Source organism: Phallusia mammillata, chromosome 8, assembly GCF_965637545.1.
Source record: "Phallusia mammillata chromosome 8, kaPhaMamm4.hap1.1, whole genome shotgun sequence".
NCBI lineage: Eukaryota > Metazoa > Chordata > Ascidiacea > Phlebobranchia > Ascidiidae > Phallusia > Phallusia mammillata.
In genome coordinates, this window is record NC_137259.1 from 7,371,914 (window position 1) to 7,385,993 (window position 14,080).

The 14,080-nt window shown below is 42.7% G+C and overlaps 1 protein-coding gene across 1 annotated transcript; it reads right to left on the minus strand.

Annotated features, from left to right (window-relative positions):
• Positions 1-2,047: 2,047 nt before the first annotated feature.
• LOC145204697 (uncharacterized) lies at positions 2,048-7,780 on the minus strand. Its single transcript, XM_080077289.1, has one exon. It carries the CDS (start codon positions 7,778-7,780, stop codon positions 2,048-2,050), a length of 5,733 nt encoding a protein of 1,910 aa, XP_079933415.1.
• Between the last annotated feature and the right edge of the window lie 6,300 nt (positions 7,781-14,080).

Below are 14,080 nucleotides of genomic sequence, written 5' to 3' on the forward strand. Positions count from 1 at the left end.
AGGAACAATCTGTAAAAAACAAGCTGGCCTGCCGATTTCAGCGCATAGTATAGATGAAATGGACGCATAACGTTGTTTGTTGTGTATCAAATAGAAGTACTTTGTTTTGTTATGCACGTTTGTAAACGTTCTTGCGCCTAACGACAAATGTGTGGTAAAAATTTCGGCGAAAATATAAATTTTGACAGATTAACAGTAAATTACTGCATGGCACAATACAAACACATTTTCCGATAATCTTATTAGCCTTTTCTAGCAGTTATTGACTTGTTAATTTGTTTTTTATTGGACGCACACGCTGTACCACCTGTGCTCTAATCAACTTGGTTATAATCTGTCTGAGAGGATAATTTGGTTATGCTGCAAACAGGTTTTGTCCACTCATGTTGAAAGATATGCGCGTTATTGCAGGTATTGCATTGGCGCGGAACGTTGCCATGTAGTGGTGGTGAGACAAAATGAGCTCAAGTTTCGTTTCGAGTTTTCCCCAACATCAACGCGCTCAGTGAACAGAAAAACCGCAAAATCGAGAAAATATGCGTTTTTTTTTCTTGGGATTACCAAAGTTCTGGCTCGCTGGATTAAAGGAAGGAGTGTTTTTCCGTAATAAACAGGCCATGGAATTATGGCGTACACGCTTCATTGTTGATTGCATTTTTGCTATTTTAATTTCATCTAGTAGTACAAATTGTCTTTGACGCTTATAACCAGCATTTCTGGCATCGAAATGTTTAAAATGCATTTTTTTGCTAACAGACGCATAGGTTTATTTGCAACCATTTGCCTCGCAGACAGTATCAAATTTCTTAGTTGCTATTTCCTTGGTATTCAGAGATACTGGGAATTAACCCCATGTCATGTTCGTCCTACTCCTTTGTTTGGCCCCAGTGTACAAGTCACTGCCCAATGACGTGTCATGACGTCAGACAACGCGTGCCATCAACATGAAACTTTGATACTGAACTGCTGTAAAAAATAAGAAAAACATCTCAAACTTTTTTGTTTCGATGATTTAAAAAAGAAGTCATTAGAATACAAAACGTTTAAACTTAAAGTGTAACAAATGTACACACACAAAAACCGTGATACTAAGCGACAATGAATTATAACTCACCCCATTTGCAACAAAAACATTACCAGTTACGTTTGTACCTAAAGCATTAAATTGCCCCTATTATTTTCACAACGAAAATTTCGTTTCTTACTGCAATAGAGTTGTACCTTGCACTTTGTTTGTGCAAAGTTCTAGGAATTGGTTTGAATTTCTCAGAAGACACGGGCGCATGTTGGATTAAAAGCTTTGGGTAATAGCTGTTTATGTGCTGGGGTTATGCACCACGGTTTCTCACTACTTAGAACAAAACAAACAACAAATTGAACCACCTAATTTTCTCCATGCGTCAATTAAAATGAACTCCCGTTTGTTGCCACGCTAAGGCATATTTGGTTTGATAATAAATTTGCATAGCAGCTTGTTGTTTCTGCAAAGATGGCGGTTGTACCTGCCTTTTGCAGCTTAACAAATGCTTTTTGCCACTGGGAGTTTTTTTTTGTTAGCAAAGTCCAAGTAGTAAAACCTACTGTAGAATTCAAGCAGTGTGCTAATTCTACCTTTCAGTCTCTTGACTGGCAGAACAAGATAGCCGGTTTCATATGCACTTTATTTTCAGTGTTTTAAAACGGATTTTTGACCACCTTAATCAAATAGAATCAAAACGTCACAATTACAAACAGTCCAAACAATTTACCTTATATAACATAAATTATCCACCTCAGCAAAGTTTAATACAACACCACAGATTTAGATACTACTTAAACAATGACTGGGCTACACGTGCAGAGACAAAAAACCGAGAAAGCAGGACGCACATAAAGTTGGCAGTTATGTCGTCACAATGAACGTATAGGTCACGGGTTACAACGGCGGGAAAAGTTCTTGCTATTGGGGAGCGTTACTGTCCGTTACATACCGGCCCCTAAATAACGAACGTGGAAACGAAGTTATTTACACAAAACGACATAAGGACAGAAACGAAACACAACAAAGTTACGCTGCCTCAAGTAAGCACAACTTGCGAATATCGCGCGTATATACAGCCCTCGCAGTGCGAACGCGAACACTTCTGACAGCTCCTTCACCATCAGGGTACACCTCTTCGACAATGCCCTTTGGCCAGGCACCCCGCGGATTCATTTCGTCCACGACCAAAACCAGGTCACCAACCCCAAAGTTTTTAGTTGGACGTACCCATTTCTGGCGCAGCTGAAGTATTGGCAGGTAGTCGCGAAGCCACCTCTTCCAAAACGTATCTGCCAGCCACTGGACTGTACGCCACGATCTCCGGTAGCCGTCGGCAGTCGCGAACTTGTCCGGAGGAAGAGAACAGTCCAATTTTCCTATCATTAACATGTTGGGAGTCAGTGCTCGCAGATCCCGAACATCATCACTAAGGGCAGCTATCGGTCGGTTGTTGAGAATGCGCTCAACTTCTGCGAGCAACGTACACAACGACTCGTCGGTAAGCGAAGCATTGCCAACGATTGCTTGTAAAATTCGGCGAATAGAGCGGATGACACGCTCCCAGACACCACCTTGGTGGCTTGCAATCGGGGGATTAAAGTGCCAGTTTGTCCCTCTTTGACGCAGATGGCCATGAATAGCAGTTTGATTCCATTTTGCCATGCCTTCACGAAGTTCACGTTCGGCACCTACGAAATTGGTGCCGTTGTCACTAAAAACATCAGAAGCAGATCCTCTTCGGCTGGAGAACCTGCGAAACGCATTAATGAAAGAAGAGGTGTCCAGCGAATGAGCCACCTCAATGTGTACAGCCCTGGTACACATGCAGGTGAATACACAACCATAACGTTTCACTTGACTCCTTCCTATCTTTACCAGAAAAGGCCCCATGTAATCAACTCCCACACTGGTGAATGGTGGGTTACCAGGAGTAATTCGTTCCTTAGGTAAAGCACCCATGATCTGTGATCCGGCCTTGGCGTGGCGTAGTTTACAACCTTTGCATCGGCGAACCACACGCCGCACAGCTGAGTGCCCTTTAATTATCCAATACTTCTCGCGCACAGACGCGAGCACGTGTAACGTTCCACAATGACCTTCAGTGTGATGGTAGTGGTTGATAATTAAGTCCGTCACGTGGTGACGGTATGGCAAAATAATCTGGTGTTTTTGTTGCTCAAATACATCTGACCTCCGCAGTCTTCCTCCAACGCAAATAATACCGTTGACAAGATAGGGGCGCAGCTTGCACAACGACGAACGATATTTCGTTGAGCAACAATGCTGCATTGCCTCTTCAAAGCTTTTACAGCCCGGCAAGCAGGCAAGGTCAGTGGGAAACGCTTCTTGTTGTACCAACTGCACAATATATTTTGACGCATTTTCCAACTCCTGTACAGTCAGTCCTACCGGGTTAAAACTTGGCGCATCCGCAGACCTATTCTTGTCGTATTTCCAAAGCACACAGACCTTAAAGCGGCTCAACCAAGCGATAGACTTTTGCAGTTTATCCCATGAAGAAAAACGCTGCAACAGCTGTTGCAGTGGCGTGTCATTGGCAGTCACCTTTGTAGTGCATATAGTATGTGATTTTATTTCGAGGTCTGTATCAGCTGCAGCAAATACGGCCGGCTGATCAGGCCAGGAATCCTGACAGGTCCATAAAAAATCTGGTCCCCTGAACCACTGTCTGGCTTTAACAAATTCGTTGGGCATTAGTCCACGCGAAGCAATGTCAGCAGGGTTATCTTTGCTTCCAACATGTCGCCATTGTGATGGCCGCGAATGCTCATGAATTATAGCGAGGCGATTCGCAACAAAGGTCTGAAAACGGCGAGCAGTATTGTGTATGTAGTGTAGCACAGTTGTCGAGTCAGACCAAAACAACACATTGTCTACGTCATAGTCCAATTCTTGAACAATCATTGTCCCTAATTTAACTGTAGTTACAGCAGCGACGAGTTCCAGTCGCGGTATTGTGACAGGTTTTAAAGGGGTCACACGAGATTTTCCAAGCACCAGTGAACAGTGAATATTCCCGTTTGAGTCAACAAAGCGAAGATAACACACCGCACCGAACCCGGTCTCGCAGGCATCGCCAAAGCAGTGCAGCTGTGTTGAAACGATGACTGCATTGGGAGGTTTGTAGCAACGCGGTATAGAAACGTTTTTTAATAAAGGTACGTGGTCCAACCAAAGATTCCAGTGCTCAACCGCACTTTCGGGCAGTGGATCGTCCCAATCCAGCTGCTGGTTGCAAAGAGACTGCATTAGCCGTTTCATAGGAAGCATAAAGGGTTGGATAAATCCAAGTGGGTCGTAGACCTGACTGATCATTGAGAGCATTCCGCGACGGGAATGCGGCTTTTGTTTTATATTCATTCGAACCCCAAAGCTGTCATTGGCCATGTTCCACTGAATTCCCAATGTTTTTTCACTGGGTAAGTCCGACAAATCCAAGTTCAGCACTGCACTTGAGCGGTCTGGTTCGTTAACAGACTCGAGTACGGCTGTCGAGTTGCTAAGAAATTTCGTCAGGTGAAATCCTCCCTCACGCAAAACCTCGGTTATGTCCCTGATTAGCGCAGTGGCTTGCGTAACTGACGACGCTGATTTGAGGCAGTCGTCGACATAAAATTTTTTCAAAATGGTCTCAATAGCATCATGCGAAAACATGTCCTTCTGGTCGAGCGCAGCCTTACGCAGCGCGAAGCTCGCGCAACTAGGCGATGATGTGGCACCAAACAAATGTACCAACATTTGATAGTCCACTGGCGGCAGGCTTGTATCCCCGTTCGGCCACCACAGAAATCGAAGCGAATCACAGTCCTCGGGCAAAACCCTAACCTGGTGAAACATGCCTTTTATGTCAGCGGCAAAGGCAATCATTTCTTGGCGAAAGCGTAATAGCACTCCGACAAGGCTGTTGGTAAGGTCAGGCCCTTGCAGCAACTTGTCGTTCAAGGAAGTTCGTTTGTAGGAAGCGGCGCAATCAAAAACGATTCGGAATTTGCCACCCGTCGCGTGATGCGGAATGTACCATGTTTGCTTTGTACATGGCAAGCTATCTGGGGGAATCTTTCGAGCAAATCCTTGTTTCAAGTAATCTTGCATCTTTTCTGTGTACCTTTCAAGCAATTCCCTATCCTTGTCGAGGCGGCGCTTTAAGTGTGACAAGAGTCGTTCTGCCAAGCTCCTGTTGTAAGGCAGAATGGGTTCAGGTGATTTCCAAGGCAAGGCTATCTGGTAATGTCCATTTACTTTAATGACACTGTTTTTCATGATTGAAAGAGCTCGTTTGTCATTAAGTGAAAGTCCTAGGTCACTTGAACTATTATCTTGAAACTCAGTACTGTATAATTGCTCCAATTGATAATGTAGCTTTGTGTCAGCGTGTATGTGATTTACGTTTGCGTTCTCAGTGTCCTGCTTTTTTCCTGGGCCAAACAAACACCAACCCAAACCAGTGCGAATAGCAACAGGATCGCCACGAGATGCACGTACCGCCTCATGTTGCTCGTGAGCCTCGTAAACATCAGCTGCGACGAGCAAGTCGACATTCGGACAGTTTATTGTAGAGAACTTGAGATCCCGAATGTGCGGATACCGCTTTATATCATCCACAGTAGGAATGCTGCCTTGTAGGTTGGGTAACTTGGGAACGACCCTAACATCCTTCAACAAAAAACATGAGCCATCGTTCAGGCCTTGTACGGATAGCGAAACTTTTCGACTGCGCAATGTCTGCGTTCCGTTTACGGTAGTAATTGTCAAGTTGTCTTCAACACCGCTTAGTCCCAGTTTCTTTGCCAATGCTGCAGAGCACAATGACGTGTCTGACCCGTCGTCAAGAAAGGCATGTGTGAAATGGGGTTTACAATCTTTATCCAAGACGGTAACTGGCACGACCTTAAGTCGCACAGAGTGAGTTCGCAGAGTAGCAGCGGATATTCCAGGCAGGGCCGATCCGTCAACTCCCGCTAAAGCGCTAGAAGATTGCCCGGATGGGCCAGAAGGTTGCGCCCAATGCAGTAGCGTGTGGTGCCTTTTCCCACAACCGTCCACACGACACACATAATTGGATGTACATTCGCCCGCACAATGCTCGGGACGAAAACAGTTAAAACACAGTTTGTTACGCCGCACTAGGGCATGACGTTCCTTTACCGGTTGGCTCTTAAAGGCCTCACATTTCCACAAAAAATGTGACGACCCACATTGGGGGCATGTAAGGGCCCGTCCCGGTAGATCGTGATTCACAAATGAGTCTTCACCGGACACTGCCGAGTATGCAGCTGCGACTCGACCCGGGAACTTGCCTTTATTGGTAACTTGGCTCTTTGACTTACGTTCCTCGTCGGAAACAAACCTCATCATTGGCGAGAGTGTATCCTCTACCAACAATTCCAAAAGATCCAGCAAAGTTTGAAAAGTCACTGGTTGACTTCGTAAACGAAGCTCGGATGATTTAGTGATGAACCGTCGAATTGCCCTCTGCGGCAAGCGCTGAACAACGGCCTCAACATTTTGAGGCAGATCGAGCGTGTATTTACAGTCCCACTGACTGAATAACTTGTAACTTTCTGCAGCTTGTGCACGAAACTGTCGCAAGCCCTGGAAGTCGCTATCCTTTAATTGTGGGCGTTGCGTCAATCTGTCCATATGCGCTCTTACTACAAGGTCTAATCTCCCATGTCTCCTGTGGAGTATATCCAATGCCTCCCTGTATCCTAATTCGGGAGGCATGCTTTTGCATTCCAAAATGTTGGTCAGAGCATTTTCAGTGCAAAATTCACAGAGATATCCCAGCTTCTCAGCATCAGATAAATACGCCTTGTTTATCTGTCGATCGAAGTCGTTCATAAACTTGTGATAGTTAATAGGGTCGCCGTCGTACTTCATCAATGACAGTTTCGGTAAATTGAAACCTTGTTTTATAGTTTCTGCAATTACATACCAATTCTCAGGGGTCGCCGGTGGACCATGAGGGCAAGGTTTTATTGCTGCATATTGATGCTCCTTTTCAAATGTGCCGGCCCCAGTGGCTTCTGCGCAGGTGGCAACCACAGGACCGAATCCCTCTGCCTTCGCTGGGAGGACTCCAGAAGGCCCGACAGAAACCTGTGACTTGGCTGGCGCAAGTGGTTTGTCTGTCGAGTTCACATTCGTTGTTCGTTCTGAAATAGCTTTCGATGGTTGTTCCTCTTGGGCACACGTTAACGCCTCTGTATGCTTATAAATGTTAGGCGTTACTTCCTGATTGTAGCCCTGTGCCTTTGAAGAAACCTTTGCGTGTTCCACTAGCACTACAGGGTTAGGCTTTTTGATCGGGGTATGATCCCATCCATGTGAAGACTCACATGAGTCAAACTCGCTTACTGTATCAGCAGCAAACTCGGCCAACTCGAATTCTTCTTGGGCTTTGTCTAACTCCAACTCGAGCTCCATTTCCAACTTTTGTTTTCTGGCTTTCAGTTCCAGTTCCATGTCCAAATTTTGTTTTCTTTGGTTTCTGGCTTTCAGTTCCAGTTCCATATCCAAGGCCTTGGACCTAAGAGCACATCGCCGTTTAAGTTGTTCCAGCCTTAACGCTGCAGCTTCGGCTTCACGGCGAGCACGCGCACTGGCAGTGCTCCTGACACTTCGCACAGAACCTTTAACAGACGAGGCGCCTTCGTTGGTTTGTCCATTTCTTACAGTATCAATCACTTCAAATAACTCCTGTGATGTGCTGGGAATGTTTTCTCCCTCAATAGACATTTCTCTCGAGACTACCGACTAGTCCAGAGCAAATAAAAACCGTTTTAAATGATGTAGAATTCAAGCAGTGTGCTAATTCTACCTTTCAGTCTCTTGACTGGCAGAACAAGATAGCCGGTTTCATATGCACTTTATTTTCAGTGTTTTAAAACGGATTTTTGACCACCTTAATCAAATAGAATCAAAACGTCACAATTACAAACAGTCCAAACAATTTACCTTATATAACATAAATTATCCACCTCAGCAAAGTTTAATACAACACCACAGATTTAGATACTACTTAAACAATGACTGGGCTACACGTGCAGAGACAAAAAACCGAGAAAGCAGGACGCACATAAAGTTGGCAGTTATGTCGTCACAATGAACGTATAGGTCACGGGTTACAACGGCGGGAAAAGTTCTTGCTATTGGGGAGCGTTACTGTCCGTTACACCTACTAAAAGCACAATACTCGCAATGTGTTTTTTAAATGGGTTGTATGATTCGAGGCTTCATGTTAATTGTTTACAAATACATGTTAGAATTTAACCCGGATTACAAAAAGAGCCGAATCCCTTAAACGCAAACCCAAAATGCGGTCCGAATCCGACCTTTTAAAACAGTGTTTCTTAACATTTTTGCGCTCGTACCCTTTAAGCTTTCATAAAACTTTCTCGTACCGCCTGTCTACAATGGCCAACGGAAGTAAATAAAATTGTAACAACCAAACTCAGTGTATCTATAACTGGGGTGTTGAATGCATGAATGAAAAAAGTATTGTAAGTAGTACAAAACTAACCCGTTCTGGATACTGTATGTAACAAAGTAACTTGTTAAGCATTATTCACAAATATGCCTAATTAGCATATAATTTATATTATATTATAAATTCTGCACATTTTGTGGGCGTTTATGTATAAATCAGTCAATCAAACTTTTGGGTCTAAACGCGGGCTTCCCAAAAACGATTTGGATTCTGGCCGGGGATATACTTTAGGGTTCGGGCTCAATATTACAAATCTGTACCCGAATATTGGTAAAATTATGGCACAAACAAGGCTGTATGTAAAGTTGGACCCGAAACAAGAACGTTATATCAAGCCCGAATCCAACCGAAAATCCCGGCCAGACTTACAACTCAAATATTGCGCGTTAACTTTAATTACACAACGATTTAACAATATGACAACAAACAACTGAGAATCCGGTGTCACAAGTTTCAACCAATAATTTTTACCTTTATAATTTTGTCAGTGGGACAAGTTACAGTAACGCCAACTAATCAGCCCTTTACGCTTGGCGTGTGATAAACGGGAATGAACAGACACAGGGATGTATCCTTTGTAAACTATCAACATAACAGCGGCGTTAGGAAGGCGTCGGCAATCTAAACTTCCTATACCAACACCTGGCTCGTTTTGTGCCCAGGATAGTTATTTTTGGCTGAAAAGTCGTTGTATGTGCATAGTACTCTGTATATAGGTTTGTGCTGTTGGTAAGTGATTAAATTCTATGTTTAAGAAGAACTAGCTGTGTTGTTAATATGTAAACAAGAAGGGGTTTGTGTTTAAGCCAGTAGTTCTCAAACTGTGCGTCTCGACGCCCCGGTGCGTCGTTTCAATTTTTCAAGGGCGCCGCAGAATAGTTCCGTTTCGTGGCTTTTTGTTGTTGTATCAATAAACAGAACTTTAATACTAAGTTCCTCACTAACTTTTAGGTGCGTCGCAAGTCCAGCAAACTTTTCCAGAGGCGTCGAAATAAAAACCGTTTTAGCACCACTGGTTTAAGCTGTTCATTTACATCAACATTGAATAAACTAGGCAAAAACAGATTTACTAAGTTTATGAATATAAAAAAATATTACTAAGTTTATATTTATGAATATTGTGTTTTGCGGAATGTACAAATAATAATATAAATTTCAAAATGCTATAACCTTGGTAAACGCTGCGTTTTTGTACCTTGTGGGCATTCTTTAGTGGTAGAGGAATTATTTTAAGTCTTTAAACATACAATAACCTTCAAAATGATTTTTAAATGTGTCATCTTTTGCAGCAATCAAAACACCATTGTATTATATACTAACCTTATGTGCATGCTTGGAATGTAGCTTGTAACAAACTGTCCGTGGTCTTTGAGGTCTCTGAACATGCAATAAAAACCTAATTACCCTCTCGCATTTGCAGTCATTTGGTTGCACCACGTTCGTATTAAAACAAAAGAAGGCACAAGCACCGGCGACGTTCGAGGTCACGGATGACTACACGAGCGGGATGCTCTTCCCCGGCACTGCTTTTCGTTTATGTTGTAATGCCGTGTGCAGGTGCAGACATTCCTGTTCTTCAGGCATTGAATGCGAATTTGTCTGTTTATGTTTGAGCAATTCTTGGCGTATGGCAAGCGCGCAAATGTAACTGTGTATCTGTTGGAGATTGGCACGCCTCGTGTAAGACGATTGTGGCTGGTGCAGAGACAGGGTAGGTGACGGTGTGTACGCTGATAGGAGGATTGACTGCTTCACGATTATGTCAAGTTTGTTCCACAAGCTTGAAGTGCTTGAAGCATTCTGAGGTCTCAGTATTATTGTAATCGCAGTGGTTGCATTTTATCAAATTTCTGGGTTGACAGAAAACAGCATTCAAAGTAGAGCGGTTGAAAGTAAGGTGCATGGTTTACAATTTCAATTGTTGCGTGAGTTTTCCTAGTGCTTACGGTAAAATTCTTTAAAGTAAGGCATTTGTCTAGTAGTCGTTGTTTGTTGGCTCGTTTAGTTTTGCTCTTGCTATGTTTAACGTTTTAGTGGTAAGTCAGCTAATCCGTGCGTTACTTTGCATTTTCTTGAATTAGGGGCCATATAGTGTTTTGAACAAAGGCCAAAGCATTTTGTAAAATTTGCAAGCGTTTTCGCAATATTTAAACATAATTAACAAAATATTTTTGAGTTAGGATCTGACTTGGTAATTGGGAATTAAACGTTATGTTTAGAAATGATTCTCAGGCAAACAATGGGCAAAATTATTTTTTGTACTGTAAACGCCCTCAAAATCGTGCAGGAAATTCTACTTTAATACGCGCTATTGAACTTGGTCGCCCGAAACGCCCTCAAAAGTCTGGGCCTTGGATGAAAAGCCGTGCTTTTGACATCAGTGGGCTTTCGAAGTAATCCATCTATGCATCACAGTTGACCCATAGTGACCCCACGACAAGGTTACGTTGGATCGCCAATTATGGCAATGTTTGCAGACCTAGACTATGCGCCACTTGTTGCAAGTCTTGACCGGATTAATGTGATAATCCGCGTCTAATCGGTAACTTCGGCTCCATGTGAAGGTTTGTTGCGTGTTGCCTTGTGCACGGGACGATAAATGCCGTACTTTCATTGGACCGTTACAGCACGTGACTTCCTTGGGTATGTTAAGCGTGTTGGGATAAATAAGTTTGCGCGATTAGGCGAACAATGGCTTGCTGTTCGAAAGGCTGTTCTGCAAACGGACAGGTTAAAGTCTACAGTTTGTCTGCTGTGCATACATGCTTTAAACTTTTCCCACTCTAGTTCTGTAGCATACGTGAGAATTTACCAGCAATTGACGGCAGCCCCGGTGCAAGAAAGTTCCCAAACATATCTATTGCACCAATGAAAGTTACAGATCAAAGCCTTGCGCTTGAATTTCACATGCATGATACTTAACCAGTGTAAGATATCGTGTAAGTCTATGTTTTCTGCTAATTTCCGTGTCGACCTTCGACCTTTGCCATCACCGCTTATAACCTTATATCGCCACGAGCTCATTGTGTCTGCTACACCCACGGGTAAGTTTGTTGTATACAAGTAGCGCGTGCATTTTTAAAATACCGTCGTGACTGTCTACTGTTTACATGCTATTGGCGATATTGCTATGTTATTTTTTAAACAGAAAGTAATGCCAATTATTTTAGATTTTTTGCGTATGGCAGAATTTAAACCGTTAAGTGCAGGTTTTGTTTGCAGGATTGTTTTTTTTTTTTCGGTACGAATTTGCGACAGCTTTGTAGTAGACATACTTATGAGAACACATACTTTATGAACAAGCGGTATGTGACCCTTCGTGAAGTAGTTTCTAGTATGTAGGCCTATAGTAGTACCTACGCTTATATCAACACCAAGGTCACCAAGGCAGAGTTGCAAGTCGGGCCGGGCTTTTCGGGCCGGGTTCGGGTTCGGGCCGGGTTCGGGCCGGGTTCGGGCTTAGGTATTTGTCAGAAAACGGGCTCAAAACGGGCCTGACTTTACGTTCCGTTTCCGTCATTTTTTAGTAACAATTCTCTCGCTTTGATCGAATGCCCACCCTGGTCTAAAACGTATTGTTTACCCCATTGTCTACTATTGTTCATTGTGTTTGTTGTCTTTTCTCTTTTTTTCTTTCTCATACTTTGTTGCAAGGCTTTCGTGGATAGACCTGTCAATCAAAATTTCGGGCCTAAACGGGCTTCTCAAAAACGTTTCGGGTTCGGGTCGGGCTTCGGGCTTATACTTTCGGGTTCGGGCTCAGATTTCGGGCCCGCTTGCAACTCTGCACCAAGGCCCTATACTCTCATCATTTATTGTTGTGTAGCAAATAAGGCTCATTAAATATATGTCACAAACTTGTCGAATACACCAACGAATTCTTGCCTTTGAACTTGACCAAATATCAAATATATTCTAAACTAACGATAGGAGCTTCCATGGAAGTGATAAGAACCATATAAGGTCGCATGCTGATTCCTGTGTCATTCCAAACATAGATTGTACTTGCAGAAAGCGGACCCAGACAGCATATCGCAAACATTTTCAGAACCCCTAGCGTTTTACCAAAACCCGCCTATACGTGTTCTGCCCCAATGCCTGTTGCGGAAATATGTGGCTTAAACGTAGACTACACTGTCGGTTAAAATTGACATTTGTTTGTCTCCTTGCTGCTTCGATTTCATTGTTAACGTTTTTGCTGTTGCGTGTAAAATACTGTATTTAACGTTCTGTTTAGCTTACTGTACATATTTTTCGGCAATGTTGTCGTTTCTACAAGATGCCGGTAATTGGTAAACAAGACGTTTCACGGGAGTTTGTAAACGGGATTGCTGGTAACTTTGAATAACAGTATTCATGTCAATTCTCTTTCGTAAATTACCCGAAGTTAAATATCTGCAAACAACTTCAAAAAATGCCTGATTTGTTACATTTTAATGATGAAAATAACGGCCCGAGTAGACCTAAAAAGCGATATGCTTTATTGTTCAAACGTTTCGACAAATGCATCATTAAACCTGTGAACAGATCCGTATTCAGTATTATGATTTGTCCTATATTTTTTTGGACACTAATTTTGTGTAATTTCGGTAAAAAATTGTACTGTGATATAATATTGTTAGATGTACTGTAACATAATACTAGAAATTAGGTTGACTAGAAAATACTAAAACGATATGATCCAATTCTCTTTTCACCACAAACTACCAATACTTGTTATGACACTGCTTGTCGAACACGTGTAAACGTGCGTCACAGGTACAAGCCTTGTGTTATTTCTGTGGGACCAATACATGCCACTTGATACAGTGACTGGACCTCCCGACATAACAACGTCGCCTCTGTGAACAAAACCCCGGTCGCCACACGCCAGACTTTAGGAATCCTCTGCATTACGTAGTTGGTAAACTTTGCATGTTTGGAGTATTTGCGATATGTTTAATGGGGTTTGGAATGCATATTTGCCCTACCCTATGATCCTAATATACCACAAGGTTTGTTTGCTTAAATGATAGTAGGGACCCCTTGTGAAGCATAGTACATGTGGCTATTTATACACCAAGGTCATAACTTGAATACTATATCTCTATTTAATGTTGTTATAAGGCAAAGAAGTCAAACTAAATGCAAGGCTGATATATAAGAAACGTCAGAACCACGAACCCACTTTTTTCGCGACTGCATACCAAGCAAGCTTTGTAAATTTTGCACAAAATGTGTAAACTGTAATTTTGATTTGGTACACTAGCCGAGAAAAGGAGATATCAATTAGCTTTTAGCAAAAGGGTAGGAATGTTTCTAGAGCTGAGAGTTTCCTGTTTATGTGTGTTTACTTGTTGATTGTCTCGTTTCATTCTTACGAGTGGCGCCTTCAGTCGCGTGCCAGATAAAGATTATGTTACTCAAGCCGTGTTTCTGTTGTTGGAAAACGCCACATACGTATTTGTAAATGATGTCGTCGAGTGTTAAACTGTTTGTAGTTGATTTTTACAGTTTGTTTGTGCTCTTTATACAGTGCTGTATACTAAAAAATAGAATTATGTACAAAT

Coding starts and splice junctions, on each gene's coding strand:
- LOC145204697 (XM_080077289.1), bottom strand. CDS start 7,780: ATGTCTATTGAGGGAGAAAACATTCCCAGCACATCACAGGAGTTATTT.